The sequence below is a fragment of the Rhamphochromis longiceps genome, linkage group LG14 (assembly GCF_057381845.1).
Source record: "Rhamphochromis longiceps isolate RC_006_pf linkage group LG14, R_longiceps_female_GT1.1, whole genome shotgun sequence".
Classification (NCBI taxonomy): domain Eukaryota; kingdom Metazoa; phylum Chordata; class Actinopteri; order Cichliformes; family Cichlidae; genus Rhamphochromis; species Rhamphochromis longiceps.
In genome coordinates, this window is record NC_140570.1 from 29,626,166 (window position 1) to 29,645,798 (window position 19,633).

The 19,633-nt window shown below is 41.5% G+C and overlaps 1 protein-coding gene across 1 annotated transcript in view; it reads right to left on the reverse strand.

Moving 5' to 3' along the window:
* Window positions 1-41: 41 nt before the first annotated feature.
* Window positions 42-19,633, reverse strand: part of dph1 (diphthamide biosynthesis 1) — a 70,953-nt gene continuing 51,361 nt past the window's right edge. The window contains exons 5-12 of the mRNA XM_085429415.1: window positions 18,658-18,812; window positions 17,028-17,149; window positions 14,291-14,359; window positions 13,426-13,582; window positions 10,627-10,727; window positions 3,164-3,242; window positions 687-821; window positions 42-323 (exon numbers count right to left, since the gene is read on the reverse strand). Coding sequence (XP_085285541.1) covers window positions 243-323; window positions 687-821; window positions 3,164-3,242; window positions 10,627-10,727; window positions 13,426-13,582; window positions 14,291-14,359; window positions 17,028-17,149; window positions 18,658-18,812 — 899 coding nt within the window. The 3' untranslated portion in view covers window positions 42-242. The remainder of the gene's footprint in view (window positions 324-686; window positions 822-3,163; window positions 3,243-10,626; window positions 10,728-13,425; window positions 13,583-14,290; window positions 14,360-17,027; window positions 17,150-18,657; window positions 18,813-19,633) is intronic.

A 19,633-nucleotide genomic window follows, 5' to 3' on the forward strand; every position in this document is an offset into this window, starting at 1 on the left:
AGCACTGCATTTAGGGAGAAAAAAACCTGCTCACAACAAGAAAGGTTTCATTTCTGATTTACTGTCTTCACAATTTCACCACAAAAAGAAGAAAGCAAAACAGGGTCAGGTCGCATCTCAACTGCTCATCATATCGGCAGAAAATCTATTTGAAAAAGAGGCTGAAAACTCCTCTGAAGTTAGACTGACTCAAATTCCAATTGTTCCTCTTCTGGTCTGACTTCTCTCTGCTTGTTAGCGTGTCATTCCCCTTGGCAGCCACAGGGGGCGCACTGGTTCTGCTCGCAGTGCTTGGCAGGAATGGCTGGCTCCGAGCCTTTTTTCTGCAGGCAGGCAGAGGGATAGCATTAACACTTGGAGCAGTGACAGTACCTACCTCAGGCATACAAATGATAATACTTGGAAATACAGCTACTGTATGATGTATCCGCAGAGCAGTAACTCAATCAATATCTATGCACCTTTCTTCCTTTTTAATAATTAAAAGGAACATCAAGGTCAAGGTCATAGCCACGCCTTACAAAGAGATGTTGAGATACATGTCCTGTTGTCACTGTGCCACTGGGTGTCAGTGTGGTGACATTCTGATAAAGACCATCAAGCATGAGTTGAACAGAGTGTAATCACTTTTTATCAGCGTTCCCCACCCGTCACTCATTCTTTTTTTATCTCCCAGCTCTATTCACCTGGGTCTGTCTACGAGCAGGCCTCACAGGTTGGTTGTCAGGGTGGTTAGGTGCCCACGGACCCAGGCTCTGATTGGAGTAGAAGTCCATGGGGTAGACTTCCTTCCAGCCCACCTCTTGTAAAGCAACAGCTGCCTGAAAGATACCAAGAAATACAGATGGCGAGACAGTGACAAATCAGAACCAAATCAAAAAAGGACAAGAAACGATGAGCAAAAGGTGCAATAATGGCACCCTTCAAGGTGTTATGGTACATGATTCTGCTGATGTTCACTGTCACCTAGTACTGTATCTGCAGTTTTCAGCGTTTTGGACAAACAAGCAGCAGGAAACCAAAGAGTGATGAGAAGACACAACAGACTGACTATACCGACAAGACAGGTGTCATAATAATAAGCTTGGATAACAGGCAGAGTTGTCATGTTATCCCTATGCAGCTGCACTGAACGCTACAACAGCTGTTAGAGAGGAACAACAACAGTGGCATGACAGAGCTGTGACTTAAGTGAAGACTGCTCCATATGGAAGAGAAATGCCTGTGAATACTGATTCCGAACGAAAGAAAAAGCATACATAACAAGCGTTCTGAATGAAAGAACAAATCATTTGACTGTTCATTTATTCATTTATCCGAGTACTCGTTCATCTTTCAAGCTGTTTAGATGCCAAGACCTAACTTCAGCTTTGAACTATTTGGAATAATTCCGATGATGTATGGAATTATGATGAGAAAACAAGTCATAGAAATTTTATAAAACTCCAAATACACCCGTTAGAGAATTTAGTTCAAAGGAGACATGAAAAATTCAGCTTCAAAGTGATGAAATCTTTCTTCTAGTGCGACATAATTCATCACTTGCGCAGCTTGTGACTGTCGTTCGTTAGTATAGCACGCACCCAAACCGACAAGACAGTGTTCTGTTCTCTTACGCAAAGGCTGAAGTTTCCTGAATAAAACCAGAAGTAAAAACACTGTTTTTCTTTAAAAGAAAGTACTGGAAACTTAATAAAGCTTCTTTCTCTTTTAAGATATAATTGCATCCCAGTTATGTTAACCTGTTGTAAAAAAAAATAAATCTCCTAAATATATGTTTTTCAGGCAAAATAACTTTCTTCATATCCAGATTTTAAAACACAATCTATCAGAAAATAAAAACACTACAGAGTAACCATCCCTTCCTTTCTCCAGGCAGCCTTCTACCAGAGTCTCCTCCTCTCGTCTACCCCTTATTCAATCACTTCTCTCTCTTTTCCCCACTGCTCTCGTTCCCCTCTCACACCAACTGCCTCTCTCTGTGGAAGCTAGCTTCTCTTGCTAATCCCTGCTCTGACAGGAGAGCCAAGTGTGTCTTATTGACTATAAATATAACATGAGACGCACTGAAAATAAATCTCCTTGCTCACTTCACCCTCCCATCTCGTTCCTCTTCATCTTCCTCCTAAATGCCACAGTGAAAAGCATAGCGCACCGAGACGTGTAACACTCATAGGTATGAGATGCGGGTGAATTAAGACTTATCACAAGCGCACATATACAGACACAAGAGCAGCACCAAATTATTTAAATGCACAAACATCGTTCCCAAATAGCTGGCGGGGAGAGCAAAGCAAACTGTAGCACAAAGGGCTTAAGAAAACAGATTGCTGCTTTCCTCATTACAGCACGCGCCGTTATAGACCTCAGTCAAAAACAATGCAAAATAACCATTACTTCTTCTTCTAAGGTGAATGCTATCATTATTCTTAATGGCCCCTTTCTGAAATGTAAGTGCTTTCACGTTGTGTGCGGCGCACAAAGATGTGTAGTCTGAATATAACAGCAACCATTTCAAATCACAATCCAATATTCAAGACAGCAATTCCCCTTGCAGCCATTTCAGTATTCAAATCAGTGGCATACGTCTGAGGAAAAAAAAAAACCCCGTTGAACGAATTAATAGTTGACTTCAAGTGCTAACCAGTGAGGTCACATAAAAGCATAATGTGACATAACTGCCAAGCTCATCACAAAACAAGCCTGCTTTTTTTTTTTTTGCGACAACAGCTGCAGACAAACAAACACATGTTTTGAAATGGATCTTTATGGGATGCTGTCCGATCCATTTCTCTCCCTTTAGAAAAACAAGCTGAAAGGGGTGGGGAGTGTCTATATGGTTCTGCAGCCAGCAGGGGGGGCTAGTCTGCTACTGATGGTGTTTTATATGCGTGTGCTGGTGTGCTTTATGGCAGGGAGAGGAAGAGGGAGGAAGAACTAGACATAATTCTTCATCTACAGCACAAGCAAGGCCTTGATGAGTCTTATACAACGTGAAAAATCACTTAACAATGTAACTTTCTCCTTCTGCACTTTGATGAAGGCTTCAACACGACATCAGTCAGGTTATGTGCAGACAGGAAGGTCTGTGTGTGTGAAATGTGTGACACTTGTATGAAAAGCGATTAGCGGCTTGTTGAGAGGCTGTAAGGTTGATGCTTACCTCATATGGAGAGAGAAGGGGTTTGGAGAAGGCAGTGCCCCAGTCGATAGAAAGGCGTGGACAAGCGATCTGAACCCACCTGTAAGGAATAGGTGCAAATTTTAGCTCAAACGTACACCTCAGAATCAGTGCAAATGCGAGTGTAACAGTTAAGCAATAACGTTGAGAGACTAAGATCCTATTAGACATTAGAGCACATCTACAACTCCACACTGCATGTGGGTACGTGATGCAGTGGGTTAGTGCGAGGAGACTCCCTCCACCTGACCTCCAGCATCTGTTGGAGAGATCTGTCCTGATTTGCAACAGTTCTAAAGACAGCCATGCTACACCATCTGAATGCATAGTCAGAGGGAGGCTGAAAAGACAGGGATGAAGGTTTCAAGTGGTCTAGTGGTGCCGACTGGTTGCAAGAGGCAGAAACAGAGAGGAAAATAAAATACTGCAAAAGATGCAAACAGGGGTACAAAGAAATGCTGTGAAAGAAAAGAGGAAGAGGTTAGGTGAGTGTGAATAAAAAAGCCGCACCAGCCGGTCTCCACGGAGGTAGCCTACATTGCTCGCAGACAGGGTGGCGGAGGGATGGGGTGGGGTGGGCGTAGGTTTAGTGGTGAAGCGGCTGTGTATTAAAGAGATGGGGAGGGGGGTGGGAAAAAAAAGAGAGAGAAGGACACAGATACAGAGAGATAGGGAGAATGAGCAATGAAGATGAAAAACCGGAGGGGGGGTTGAAGAGGCGCAGGCAAGAAGAGAAGACAGAAGTGAGGCAGAAGAGAGGAAGAAGACAGGCAGGGAGGAACGTGTTTACTCTGGAAAATGCATGGGAGTAGGATGAGGAGGGTGTGTGGAAGTAAACAGCTGCAGGGAAAACTGAACAATGGGAAAATGGAGACGGAAAGTGGCTGGGGCTACGGGGGGTTAGCTTTCACAGATCAATGCTATTCACAGCTCCGTCTCTACTGAGGAAGCATAACATTCCCTGTCCCTAATCCTTATGATGAAGATCCATCAGGATGATTGATAAATACAAAATGAACTGCAGTGTATATAAAGACTAATGATAGGTAAACGTCAATAAGGACACACCAGTTTGAGATTTAGTTTGTGAGTGCTTGACTACTTTCAAATATATGGTACTGCGTCAAATTTCCTTTCTGTCTTTCCCTCATTTTCCAACTTTCACACAGTTTCTCGGCTGCAGAATTGATTGCACCGCTGACGCTCACTCCACTCTGCTTTCTGTCACAGAAATATTCCACCCCCTCTGGGCAAATGCATGGCATTTTCTCATTTTCAACTAACACTTAAAAAAAAAAAGAAGGAAAAAAAGGCTCCCCCCAAAGAGTGAATTCTGATTCATCCTCCTAATTTGAGAGCCAGCTGAGTCAGAGACATTTCAACCAAGCACCAATCTCCTCAGTCCTAAGTTGGCCAAGTTTAGATGGAGATTGGAATCTGAAATGTGACCTTTAGGTCTATCAGCCGCTATTCATAACCTGAGCCTTTAAACAGACAAACACTGCACGTGCATCAAAGCGGCCTTAGTGCAGGAAAACAGTGGGGGAAAGGGCTAAATATAGGAGAAAAACCAACAGTTTGTATATGTGTGTTTTTATATGCAACATGTTTTTGAATATGCAAATTTGCAGTGCAAGATTAAAAAAGAACACTGGAAGTGATAAAAAAAAAAGAGGGAGGGTGATTAATAAGCAAAGAGTAAATCCTCAGGGCTAACTCAGTGTAGAGAGGGAAGCAAGACAAAAAGCATGAAAAGGGAAGGAAGAAAGGATTCGTCCTTCATAGGGAGAAGATAGCTGATTGGCACATGAACTGAGGCGGGACTTAAAAGTGTTAGCAATGAGACTTTCTGAATGTTGCAGTGTGATAAGGTGCATAGTACCACTGTATTGTTCCTTAAAAGCAGTGGAAACAGTATTTGTAGCCGCTATCTTTGAAATCATTTTAGCAAGTGTGGAAGAGAACTGGTATCATCATGACGTACAGCAGGGGTGTCAAACTCAAATACACAGTGGGCCAAAATTTAAAACTGGAACAAGGTCGCGGGCTAACATTAATATTTATTGAAAAAAAGATCTTCCTCCAGATTTAAGAATGAATCTCTTCTTATTGACTCAAACAAGTTTTGCTGAAAAACTGAACATGGAACAAGCAAAGCTTAATACTAAACAATATATATATTAGCTGTATAATACCGGTAGGCCAGCTGTAATAATAATTTGGTATGGCTTCGCGGGCCAAATGTAATTAGGCTGCGGGCCAAATTTGGCCCACGGGCCAGAGTTTGACACCTATGACGTACAGTAAAACACAAAGACTTTAAAAAACAGGAGAGTTACACAGACACTGAAAGAGGTGGGCTTTTGTCTCATTTGACCCTTGTTTCACAATTTTCTCGCAAACCAAGAAAAATCCCCCAAACAGTGGAACAGACTGTGGGCGGGGTGTGGTTTGTAGCTCAGCTGCACGGGAGGGGTGGAGCAGTGGGTTTAGGGTGTGGTGTCAGGGGAGGCTGACCTACAACGCTGTTTTCCATCACCTGGTCATGCCTTCCCTATTTTAGTAGGATGCAGGGACCTGACAAGAGAGCTGTGTGCTGTAAGGGGACAAGGCAGTGCGAAAGTTGCGCAAGAAAAGGAAGTATGGCAAATAAAAGCACCCATGTTGTGTGCCTTGGGTACTTCATACCACAATGGGGCCAAAACCCAGTCCGGTGAAGGATGATGGACCGGCGTCTGGCACAGCCATTGGAGGGGCTGGCCCATATGGTGGTGAAGCTAGCTGCCATGCATATGGAGCAGGCGACGGTGCACTGGAAACAGTTTGACCAGTTGCAGCACCTGGCCGAGCACTGGACCAGAGTGTTGGAGGATCTGGTACCACAGTGGCCAGCAAGGTACTTGTGGCAGCGCTGAGCCTCCCCACAACGGTGAAGGTCAGCTTCCAGTGTGTTCGCCAGGCGATACTGGATTGGCTGGAGCTCGCACCGGAAGACCATTGCTGCCATTTCCAGGGAGACCTGATGAGGCTAGCAGATCTGCCCTCGCCAGGTGGCTGCAGCCTGGCCCAACCAAAGGAGAGGCATCACTGCTGGATATGATCATGCTCTAGCATTTCACGAAGAGGCCCCCAGTGGACACAGCAGAGTGGGTCCGCTACCACCGACCAGTCGGCCTGGTGCGGTGACGCATGTGGAGGACCACCTGTCTGGGCAGCTGAGAGGATTGGTGGGGCAGCTGAAACCAGCAGTGAGTAGTTGGCTGGTCCCGGCTCCATGGAGGCAGCTGTGGAATGCATCACCATCGAGGCCCGCCACCAGCATCATCTACCCTTCACACCTGTCTGTCTCTTTGCAGGTCCCACCGGCTAAAGACGGCACACCTCACTCACCGGGAGCTGCATGAGGATCAGGGCAGGACTGCTGGAAGTGTTCCGTGTCGCCAGCCCTCCAACACACTCCCTCGGCCAGGCTATGGTGGACTCAGGCTACATACAGAACCTGGTCAACCAAACCCTAGTTTGGCCCGGGGCTTTGCTGGAGGCAAAGTGGGTGGAGGTTAGGTGTTTGCATGGGGACATGCACAAATATCCCATAGAGCCACTTCAAATTAATTAATTCTGGGGACAGGTTGACCCGGGGTTTAATAACCTTTTGGCATAGCGTGTGAGGATGCGTTTAAGGCCTTTAGCAGAGTGTAATGTCTTTGACCATGTGATAAAAACTGATGATTACATGGGGCACCCTGAAGCAGCGCTGACCTACCCGCATTTTGTATTGATTAAGCATAGGCTTTATCGAGTTAGTCGTGACACCCTCACCGAAGAGGAACACACCCAGTTGTTGGTGCCTAAAAGTCACCAGGAAATTACTTTCCAGGAGGAAAGTGCTTTGAGTCTTTCATACCACACAGACTTTTGTGGACAGTTGTTTAGTCAGCCTCTCTCAAAATGATCTGTGTGCTCTAAAAAACATGATGCTTTCATTACAACACAACATATAAAGTTTAGAGGAGCAGCATACAAGTGATGTATAAAGGTAAAACTGCCTGACATTTAAATCTGGATATGCTATGTGAGCTCCAGCCTGAGTTCATTGCATTACCCACTGTGGCCCATTACACCGCAGCCTCCCTCCACCTGTGTGGCTCTGCTTCAATTACACTCACAAACTTGACCTGCCAAGAGCAAGAACAATTAACCTTTCAGAACTCCAAGGAGAGAACAATTTCTTCACCTTTGATTGCAAACTAGCTAATTGAATTAAAATAAACAATTTCTTTTTTTTTGTGGAGCCCCCCTCCCAGACCCCAAAAATATTCGAACAGAGATAAAAGGCTGAAATGTAGCGGATGGCATTTGCTGTCTGGCTGAGATAAGTGTGTGTGCTGTGCAGATGTCTGCACAACAGTTTAGAACCTGCTTGGGGACAGCCTAATTACACTCTTAAGAGCATATGTTAATGGTGCCTCTCACTTTATATGAGTGAGTATGTGTGTGTCTAATGACAAAGAAAGCCTGAGGGTGGGATCTGTACAGTGTGCTATGTTGGTTAGTGCTGAGCAGGAGTGAGTCTTTTACCGCCTCACCATCTATCTTTCAATCTCCCTCGCTTTGTCTCTCTCTTTAATTCCTCTTTTAACACAAGCAGATTTGACACAGCTTCAAACACTTGGTGAATTGTATTGTCTATAATTGTCTCACAAACTATTTGGAGGAGCAAAGTGAAAAAATACTAGAGGTGAACAAACTAATGGTTTGATAAATAAATAAATGTCAAATTTATCATCAGAAGAATTCTACTTAAAGTCGTCACCCCCAATAAATATTTATCACCAGTAATATGGACAATGTTGGTAGCAAGTCATCTTCAAATGTCACATTTTTTAGGCTTGTTAAGGAACAATTTTATGATTACAGACAAAGCCACATTATTAAAAATGAAGGAAATGGCTCTAAATAGCCTACAATCATGCATCAGTCCTGTTTTTGTTCTTTTGCACTTGCTGAAATGCATCTGCAGCAACAAGTGTCCATAAAAAGCCTCCTAGTACAGCGTTCCAATCCCCGGCCCAGGGAAACCATCAAGCCTAAAATCCTCCACGACTACCAACCGGGTGAACTCCAGCTTCTATCAGAAATGAGTCTGACTTATTATTGGTGAATAAATGTCAGCAAACCATGCTGATGTGACAGGGTGTACAGGGAAGGAATAGCCCATAACCACCGGCCCAATAGTAACTGGAACTATTTAACCAAACATGAACTTTTTTTCTAGACAAGATTCTCGGATACCTTTTATGACCAGCACAGAAACTCAGGTTTTGTGTTGGCTCCAGCACTCGGAAATGATAAACAGCCCTAGTCTTCAATAGTACAAAGGCAGACTACTCCAGCACTATTTTCTGATGTATATACACTCCATGGACAGCTTATTAGGTGCACCTAGATAAAACTATTACAAACCAATAAAACAGCATAGCAATAAATCATCACCCTGTAGGTTAATAATATTCTGGTTTTGTCTCTAGTTCCAGACCTGCTGTAGTATGGCGCTAATTCAACTTCATGGTCACTTTGGGTAATAACATGAATTTGTCATCTATTTAAAGCAGTTTTTTTTTTATATAATTAAAGGAAAATAAAATCTAGGGTTTACTGATGGGATAAAAAATTGGTGTAAAACCATACAATAAATTCCTACCTGAGATACATGTGCAGATTGGACTTTAGTTTTAATGTTAGTGAAACAGATCTTGCTGGAAACCTTTTTGTCTGTAATGAGGGTTTGTTTTGGTTCAGTGAATCGTGCCTGAATTACATAATGTTTGAGTTGTACTCATACGTCAGTCTGAAGACAAGAGCCAAAAAAACAAATAAAAAAATAATATTTTTACCGTGATCGCTCGCTTTCCAAACACAGCCCCCTCAACTACCTCTGCATCTCTCTCTCTCCCCAACTCTCTCTCAGACCTTCTGTCCCTTTCTCACCCACTCCTCCCTCACACATCACACCTCTCATTACTCCACAGTGAGAGGCCAATCTGAGGGAGTGTGAGTGCTGTGCCTGTGCGAATGTGATTGGCGCTGCTGCACATCAGTGTTTCACTAACCCCTTATCCATCTTCAACTCTGCTCTTCTGGTTGGAAGTCAGATAAATCAGACAAACTGAACCTTGGAGCCAGAGTACTTGATATTTCATTGAATAAAACGTGAGGAGTCCATGTCTAAAAGACACCTGTAAGTTGCTGAACTGGGTTACAGTACTACACAGCAGAAAATATTTCAGGACCTACCACTACAAATATCAAGATGTAAAAGTCAAGATCTTAGTGTATGAGAGAATGAGAATGTCTTTATCAAGTTGCTTCAGGTTTCTTGCTTCAGAAGTAAAATTCTTACATAAACAGAAGTAAAACCTAAAGAAAAAACCCTGAATCTTCATCAAGGGCAAGGTTGATGTACTTTCTACTTTAACTTTACTGCAAAACAGACTAAAAGTATGCACTTCAATGTATGATTTGTGTATAAAGATCCCTTTTCAATTCACTTTGTGCCAAAGCTTAAATTTTATGACTCATTCAAGTTCATTACATTGGACTGTTTGCTTTTATGCCATATGCAAAATCATGGACTCTTCCCAGGACTTGAATGCCAATTTTGTGTATAAAGCTATAAACTCTGTTTGTCAGCTCCCTGTTATAGCACCCACTTGCAAATTATGCTGACTACCCAATTAAGTGTGCAGTGATGCTTACAGAATACATTTCAAATGCTGTTGATTGCAAATTTTAGGTGACTACTAGCTGCTGAACACTAGATTTCTGGCAGGGTCCTTGATGTGAAAGATAAATTACCCAGCCTTTATATCAGAGAGACACAGCAGTGATAAAGAATTGGCAAATGAAGAACACAAAGAGCCAAAGGAGGAGTTTTAGGGATGTGTGTAGGTTAATTAATTTTTGGATTTAATGTTGCTGTATGGCATAGCACACGAACAAGGAAAAACAGAGCACAAAACAGAATGAAAAACAGTGCAAGAGAATATGAGAAATCATTTTGCTTCATCTGCTTTGGCTCAGCATTTCTAACTAAATAAAAGAACGCTTTAATTAGGGCACGCGTTAGCGCATGTGTAAATAAGTCCATATTTATATTTGTTGCAACACATATTCAGGAATTTGGGTTTAAAGGGCAGAGTTTCAGATTTAATTTGAGAAGTTTACCCACAACACCACAGTGAGAAATTAATGGCTGTTTCATACATACTCATACTGTGTTTCTAGAGTGGTATGCATTCCCTTGACCATATATATGTTTTTATTATGTCTGGGCAAAAAAAATATATATATATATTTCTTTTAAAATGTGACAGTGTCAAACAAACCATCAAATGAATAACATTTTGAAAAAAAAAAAAACTGTGTGTATGCATTATAATACTCACGCATCTACATCTGGTATCAGAGCCAGTTTGCTGGGAAAGATCTCCGAGAGAAGCACTCGAGTGAAGGACTTGCCCAAGGACTGGAGCTTTGACTCCAGGTGCTGGAAGAAAAAGAGATGAAAACATTTTGCCTTCTAGACATGAAATTGCCTGTGAAACTCAGCCACATATAATAAGGTATAGGTCACATGATTTATGGCATTAACATGTGCTGATAATCACTCCAGAGGTTTTGTGCTTTCACAGTTTCAGCTTGACTAGACTTTTTCATCTGAACATCAAGCTTTGAACTATTGCATCTCCGCCTATTTATTTTTTCTGCTAATGCACATTTACACATTGGAAACAACATCTTACACTCCCTCCAGTATAATGTGATTCTTCCCTTCAATCTCTTTCCAATTAGCTCTGGCCTCAACACCTCAACAGGGAAGCTTACAGATTAGACCCCCAAACTATGTTCAGCGCTAAGTGCCTAGTGTACTATTCCAGCCTCTATACAGACAATCAATCTCTTCATCCTTTTGCCATGTGTCCAGGCACACTGTAAAGATAATTCTTTATTGGGCACTTACAACTGAAATCCCATTCTCGCAGTCTCCACCTAGAGCTTAAAGCTGTAGGAGAGGGCAGGAATTTAGATTGAGCATTTGTGCCTCAGATTGGCTCATTTAAATGTTTTTTACAGTGTATGCATTCCTGTGGTGGATTAACTAACTCATCTGTCAATCTAATATAAGAAGACCATATGATCCCACTCCTTTGATTAGTAATAAAATTAATTACCATCCCCAAAACCAGTGTTTTCAGGCAGAGTCTTACATCGTCAGACATGGAAGTGTTGAATCTCGCAATCACTTCAGGCTTGGCAGTAAACTGTTAGATCGGGTGCTGAACAGTCTGATGAAACCTACACAATTACATCACCAGCAAAGCTGCAGTTCTAATGTGCCTGGTTTCTCTCCACTCTTTAAGTCCACCTGAAGATTCTGTCCATAGATTTGACAGAACAAAGGTTTAAAACAAATAAATAAATCAGCCCAGCTACAACTCAGAACACACTTTACTTGGTGAGGTATTGTACACAATAGTTTTGAGCTTTTTCTGCATGGAAAGTTTCCAACACAGTTAGCTACTGAATCATCAGTGTCCCCCACACCCATCTGGTAAAATTCACTTTGGCAGTTCTGGAAAAGGGCAGTCTAGCCAGAAGTTATAAAACATTATACCATTATAAAGACATTTTTCACAACAGAAAACTGACAGACAAGCGAGACAAAGACAGTGTGACTGGCGAGTAGTGGTGTCACATGTGGCTATCATTCCTCAGGGTCGGTGAATAAGGCCTGATGGGCACAAGCCCAGTCACCAGACCTTATAAAACATGTCATTAAATTAAACTGTTTAGCCAAATCAAGGAACTTGGTTCTTTTTCTCACTCTGTCTTTTTAGTTGTGGGTAGCGGACTGAGGCGTTACTTGGGAATCCAAAAGGCAGACAAACCAGAAGATATCCCATAAATCCTTCTTTGATGAGATATAGGTAAAATGTGACTGTTATCCGCTGTCCTTGGGAGTATCTTGCAACATTTAGATCACTGTGCCCTTATCAGATAGTTCTGCCCCCTTACTTGAGAGGTTATCTGACACTACACTTCCTAATCTTAAAAGATCTCTGGTGAGTTTGTATTCAAATCCCTTTTTTAAATCCACCCCCGAATGCAACACAAAGATTAAACTTTTCACTCTAGTTGACATTTATACATCAGTGCTAACATAATCTCTTGAGTCTGGATATTTGCGAACAAGTCAAGTCTATGCATGTACACTCGCTGAGGAAGTATTAAACCATTTACATCTAGCATTTAGATGGAGGCTCCAGTTTTTCATACAGCAATCCATACAGCACTGAATTATTACTGATTAAATTATGATTTAATTAGTAATAAGTAAAATTCAAAACAGTAGGGAAAAGAAGGGGAAACAAAACAAAGAAAAAGGAACAAACAGGAGAAAAACAAACTGGCAATTGAAGAGAGGGCAAAGCAGGAGGACCAGCTGCAAGTTAAGAGTGACTAGAGACCTTCACGCATGCTAATACATAATATTTTGTACTTGCAGAGACTGAGCTTCTCACTTATGAGTCTGCACCAAATATACCAGCCTTTGACTGTGTGCACTTACTATACTATTTATGAATTCTCATGCCAATAGTTCTTACCTACAAAGTGTGATGAGAGCATTAAACAGGTACCGATAGATAATTTAAAATCATTTATGTATAAAAATACCCCACATTTCACTGAATTATTACAATTAACCAGTTGAATACTGCTTAGAAATGCTTGCTGAACAAGAACGTGAGCTGCATTTCTAAGTGGCTGAATTTTCCAGAGTTAATTTATGCAAATAATGTGATGGGACTGTGCTGCAAAAGCTTTCACCGAGGAAAAGTATAGACTGTTCTTTATGCTTTGAGATGTTTATTTGTAGTTGTTTATTTAATGTTTGTATTGTGGAAGCAATAACAGAAAACGCTCAAAATCATACATCACTAGTAACACTCCAACACAGTCATGCTTGAAGCCAGCAGCGAGATCAAGGATAAGATTTCCATGGCTGTTTGGCTGCATCATCCTAAATTTGAAATAACAAGCTCCCAGTGTGACGACTTCTTGTCTTATTACTACTTCATGTCACCAAATCACTTGTCAAAAAAACTCGCGCTAAGAAATATTACAAGCCGTTGCACAAGTGGCCTCGGGACATGTAGAGTGTTGAAATGAGGATGCAAACTCACCTCCAGGACTTTAGGGCTGCCCTGTCGGCCAAGCGTGCCCAAGATCAGTCCCCATCTCTGGGCCAGTCGAGCCTTGTCAATAGCCTGGAGCCTTATAGCGCGCATGGCCTCGTGGTCGTAGTATTCCCTGGAGAACACCTTACTGTAGGGGTCGTATCTACAAGCATAGCCAGGCAGAAAAAGGCTGAAAATCACAGATGTGAACAGGACGTGTCGATACTTTTGAAAGAATGAACCTGATTACACATATTACAATCCATTGTTCTGGCATCAATCTCAAGGACATAAATGAACCAAAAAAAAAAAAAAAAGAAAAGAAAAAAGGTGAAAAATCCAATCACAAAAAGTCATCAAATACAACAGGAGTTAGTGTATCTGAGGGAAAAATAGATGTATTTTTGAGCATCTAATCTCCTTTTCTCTGGTACAAGGGGTACACTTGAGATTAGAATCTTGTTTATGAGAGAGACCTGTGATCTGTGCAGCAGTGCATATGTCTATAACAACACAATTTCACTTTGCATGCAAGCAAGCCTTATCAAAACAGAACTTGAGCTTCACATAATGTTATCATGCCACTGCGATAAGGTGAATAATCAGGACTGCAAGCAGTTTTTAAATTTAAACAGCACTAAAAAGCATCATAAGATTCTGAGCCTAGAACATAAATTGAGGATCCAAAAAGGTGATTATGAATGTTGATCGCTTCCGTACTTAAAAAAATGTTTTACTTTTTTCATTGCAATTATTACAAAAAGTTTATTTGACATCATTTGCCCCCAAATGATCAAACTAACACTAGTTCTATAATAAACACTATTTTGTATCATATAAAGAGAGATATACATGAAATATGTGACAATACCTGTAGGCAGGAATGTCTGGGTTTGCAATCATGATTGATTCCAGGTGAAATCTTCCATCTCCAAGATAACTGTAGAAAGATACCAATCAATTCAATGTTTGAGGTGAATGAAACGAGAGGAAAAATAAAGTGTGCAAAGAAAATTCCCTGAAGATGATTAAAATTCATTGTGCAGCCATAAGAAATGCTGACCTATTCTCTTATTCTCTCCATCAGCGTTTTCTCTCTGTTTTTTTTTTTTTAACATTGTCTTTTAATTTATGTCTGCAGCCTCTTAACAGAAGACCAAAGTGTTTTCAGGCAGAAGCCTTACGGCTTGGGTGGAGGGTCTGCCCACTTCTGCTGTTTGGGAATGTGACCTCAACGAGCGGAGCACGCTGTTTACAGAGAATACAAGCTTTCCCAATTAACCCGGGGTCTGGTGCTGGGGATTCGCCAGAGCGCAAGCAGACGTGGAGTTCACAAACCATGGAGGTGTCTAACAATGCAAGGTCTCTTACATAAATGCCCCTTGGGGTCAGGCTGAGAACAATCCTGTTGTTAGTTTGAGGGGGACTCAGGTCAGTACCCCTACTTATTACTTAGCAGGTGTCTCAAAAGGCCTACTGTGCCAGGACGTGCAATTAAACCCACTAATTGGTCAGTGTTTAGAGTGGCTCAAAGCAGGCTGTGGGTGGTTTGCCATACAGGCTACCAAGAGACACGACTAGCTGAGGCTCTATTTGTTAGCAAGTGCATGGTTGTGTGTAAGCACGTTTGTCTCTGTTTGCATCTGTGTAATAACACTGAACACAAAATGAACTCAAGGAGAGCCTCTGTTGCACTGCCTCTCTTTGCTTAGAAACATCCAAGGCCCTCGTATAATTATGTTCCCAACAATAAGCCTGCTGCATTTCAGTCACGGTTGTCCTCAGCACTCTGCGGCTAAAAAAGGTTGGTGTGCTTTAACGCTCCCTATGACCACAGTCCTCCTATCTATATTCTTTATTTTTCAAAAGTGCTCTCACTAGAATGGCAGAATGCTGTGTGCCTGTGCGTTACGCAACTGCCTATTTTCACATTCACATCTTCATATTGTTCTATTATGAGTGAGAGCTAGAGGTGGCAGATCGAAATGGGCGAATGGCCATTTCAATACACTTTAAAAATACTTTTCATTATGGAAATGACAGAGACTAAGACCTTTTAGAGCTTCAAAATCACCCTTAAAGACTAATGCATCACTATTCATTCTTCATATTGCTCAAGCGGGTCAAAACTTTGATAAAATGCAATTACAGCTTGAGCACACACCACTTTTTGCGGGAACTTGCTCATTTCGAATTCATATAGGATGACTTGATATTAAATATTCATTTATTGCTATAATACAGGTGCTGAACAAAACCATGCACTGTAAAAAAGAAATCATATTGAGAGCAGATCTGCTCTGCTTTCGTTAGTGACAGTGAACAATCAAAGCGCTATTACCCGAATAATTCGTTAAAGTAAAAAGAGACTGATCAGCAGAGGGAAACCATTTCGCTGTAGCTGCACTTCTGATATAGCTTTCACATCAAAATAAAATGTTTCAGCTATATATTTTTAGACTGAAATTTAACACTAGGGGATGGTGCTACCAGTGAGGTTAAAGTCCTCATCATTGCTCATGTGTTCAATGTAATCCCTCAGGTAGGCTAATCGATTTTCTCTCCCAGCACACCTCTGCACAAGCCAGCTGACACATCAAAGACAACGCACATTGGATTAGAAGGTGAAACACACTCTGACCCTTCCACAGCTTTCACGCATACAAAGAGACACACTGAAACAGACACACAGTACACATCACTTTTGTATCCACTTATGCATATAGCAAAGCCCGTCCTTGTGCAGCTGTTACGCACTGGGAGATTTTAATCGCATGGACAAACATTAGATGTGTGCAGATCAGACATATGGGGCTGTGCACCTCGGCATAATTATATCAAGGGAACATCATCTCACTGTGCACTACAAAGCATAAGATTTATCTACTGCAGACCAGCACCAGATGTATAGACACACAGTAGCTGCGGAGGTGTTGTTTGTTAGTTGGACCTGTTACTTTGCCAAGCGTTTTCCTCCCTGCAGCACAGGCAAAATAAGCATCACTTTGACACATCGCACATGAACGGTGTTTTTGTGAAAATACACAGGAAGTAGTCTTTTAGGGTACATGCAGCTCCTGACTGGATGCATCATCTTTTTTTTTCTGATTAAGATTAAATAAATGGGGAAAATAAGAAATTAAAACGGGCAATCAGACAAGCTGAAACTAATATATCAAGGAAACCTGTCAATCCTTACTATGGCAACGTATAGTAGGTGTTATATTTTGCTAAAGCGTTTCCTTAAATCTAAACTATAAAACATGTGAATATGTTGACTCTGGCTTGAAACAAGCCAAAGGTGTCTGAATACATACAATTCAAGCTATTCAAGGTGGCCGTTTCTGGCTCCTTATAGCTCACAGATATGGCTGGTTATCACAGCCAGCTCTGTCTGGTGTGACAGGCATTATGGCATACAGATTATTACTCATGCCACATGGGTGGGCATGGCAATAGCAGGCTTTACTATGGAAGGAAAGGAGAGAGAAGACAATGGCTGGATGAGCCAATGCTGGATCTCTGCAGCTATCTAATCTGTGCTAACTAAAAAAAAGGAACTGGGCAGACACTGTAAGGTGGGAGACAGGAGGAATAAGATTTCTTACACAATGGCATTGACATGGCGCTCCAAGCGAGGGGAGGTGCAGCCTAAAATTTCTCCCGGTGACAGAGGGCGACACTGTGGGACATGCACATCATACTCTGTCTTGAGGGCTGCACTCACAGCCTAGAATATGGAGGAAGGAGAAGAGATTATATTCTCTGTGCACGTATTTAATCAGGTTCTTCACTTTTGATGGTTCATTTTTACATTTTTAATAATGGAAAGATAACAAGAGATGCATTGAATATGAATGTGGCTGAGTCTGAACCTACAGAAAACATACAGACCAAACATTTTTCTTCATCTTCCATCAGACTCTGTGCTGTAGGACATTTAAGTAAAACAAAACAATAGATATTACATTAAAGCCAAGTCTGCCTTTTAATGGGTTTCGAGGTTTGCATTGCAATTTTACATTTGATGTAAATCAAGTGATATTAATGCAGAGACCTGCACTTTAATGTAGTGTCCATTGTTTTATTTTAAATTGAGCATGCTAAAGATATGAACCAGAGGAATAAAAACGTGCAACTGTCTGTGGTCTCGATTCAATGTATGCAAAAGGGAAAAACAGAATTAAAAGTCAGAAGATAGGGGATTACCCACTATTACCACTGGTGCAAATATATAGAATATTATAATAATATAATATTTTTAAAAGACTGAAAATGTCAACTTCAAGTGATACTGAAAGGGTCATGAATGATTTTCTGCCAGAAGTGTAACTCTTAACACACAACTGGTGTTTAAATCCTCATGCTTCTGCAAAGCACCAAAAAAAGAGTGCTTTAATTTTTAGAAAAATGAACTAGTTCATGTGTACTCATTTAGATGAAAAGAGAAAACGAGTGAACAATTATTATAAGAAGAAAAAAAAAAGGGAAAAAGTGTGTGTGTTCTGAGGATAAACAAACGATTTAAGGCTAATTTAAGGCAGTCCACAAGGAATACGGGTGAACTTCTCCCGCCCGTACTGTGTGACCCCAACAAGCCTACACACATAAGACACGAGTGAGAGCAAGCATGCATACAAAACATAGAGACTTATGCAGACATATACACATAGGCGGACTCAAACATCCCATCATATAATGTGACCTGTTACGGTAGAGCTTGATTTAAAAATAGCAGTGGTTGCATTAGTAAAGGTCCAAAGTGGTGCTGGTTCAACACAGCATATGAAAGCAGCAAAATGCATTATAGAAAAGGGAGGCAGCCAGCCTGAAAGAAGGCTGCTCGAGCTTAATACTATAGCTGCTGCCACTGCTTATATAAAGAGCACTACTGAGCACGATGCTGAACCGAGCGGCCTTCCGAGTTCATTGCACCTTTCAAATCCAAAATAACTGCTGCCGGATTTGTCAAACCCACACTTGAACTGAGCTTTAAGAGCGGCGTGTGAGCTTGTTCATAAAAGCCAGGAACTGCAAAAAAAAGTATACTGTACAAATGCAGAGGTGTGTGTGTGTGTGTGTGTGTGTGTGTGTGTGTATTCCTGTACTGTACAGAAAAATATACTCTTTATGTAATATGGAAAATACAAGTGACAATAACTGTGTGCGTCAGCTCTCTCCGATGCGAGAATCACACACAAATGCACACAAAGTCTGACAGAACCGGCGCTTAATCACCTGCAGCGCCGCCACAAACTGAATAGTGCTGACGAGTGCAAGAGACTGTCCAGGAGAGAAGTTGAACTTGATTGTGTCCAGGAAGTGTGCATTGTCCATCTGGATATCCACAAACACATACAGCATCTTGATACCTGCAGTCGAGTCTATGGGGACTGCAGCAAGACAAAGACAAAAGAAAGACAGATGAATACTTCAGTCCTGCTTCTTTAGACTGCTGTATATGCAACATCAAAACATAAACATATATACACAGCAATACAGCTACACAAATAAACCGTATGTGAGCATACTGCAAATATAAAGATCCTACGGTACGCACCTATGTGACATAACTGAAACATGAGTGAGAGTCTAGCACGTGCAGGAACTGATGCAAAGACCTCAATTATTTAGGGAAGGAGAAGGACACACGCGATTACTATTAATGCCATTAATTTCACAGACCATTTACTACGCGCCCGGGCCTGTGAGACGTAGCGACAGACATGCTGAGTTAGATGCTGAATAAAGCAGGGGAGAGTCCAAGAAACAAGGGGGGAAAGGGTCTAGATAAGAACGAAGAATTATTGTTTGTGTTGATCATTATAATCGGTCTTCCTCTCGTGCTACAGTTAATTTGCAGATCAGAAGCGAGGGGACTTTTTTGTTACAATTAAGCAAATGGCCCATTATGGTTGAAATGCTTTATGAACAAGTGCAGCTCACTTGATGGCCTAGATTAAAGCAACACTGAGAGAGAGAGCGATATGGGAGCAAGGCTCAACAATGTGCAGATAATAGGGAGTGAATAAAGAGGGGATAGTGGGAAAACATAAGAGCCGTCTTAAAGGACTGAAGGCAGCTGTGATGGAAATGGGAGAAGAATGAAACATTCCCATGAAAGTAGGCTGGAAAATAGAGAAATTTAATTTGGGGGTGTGGGCAGATGATTTTATAATAAACTGTATAAAGAGCAAATGCTTTGGAATGGGAG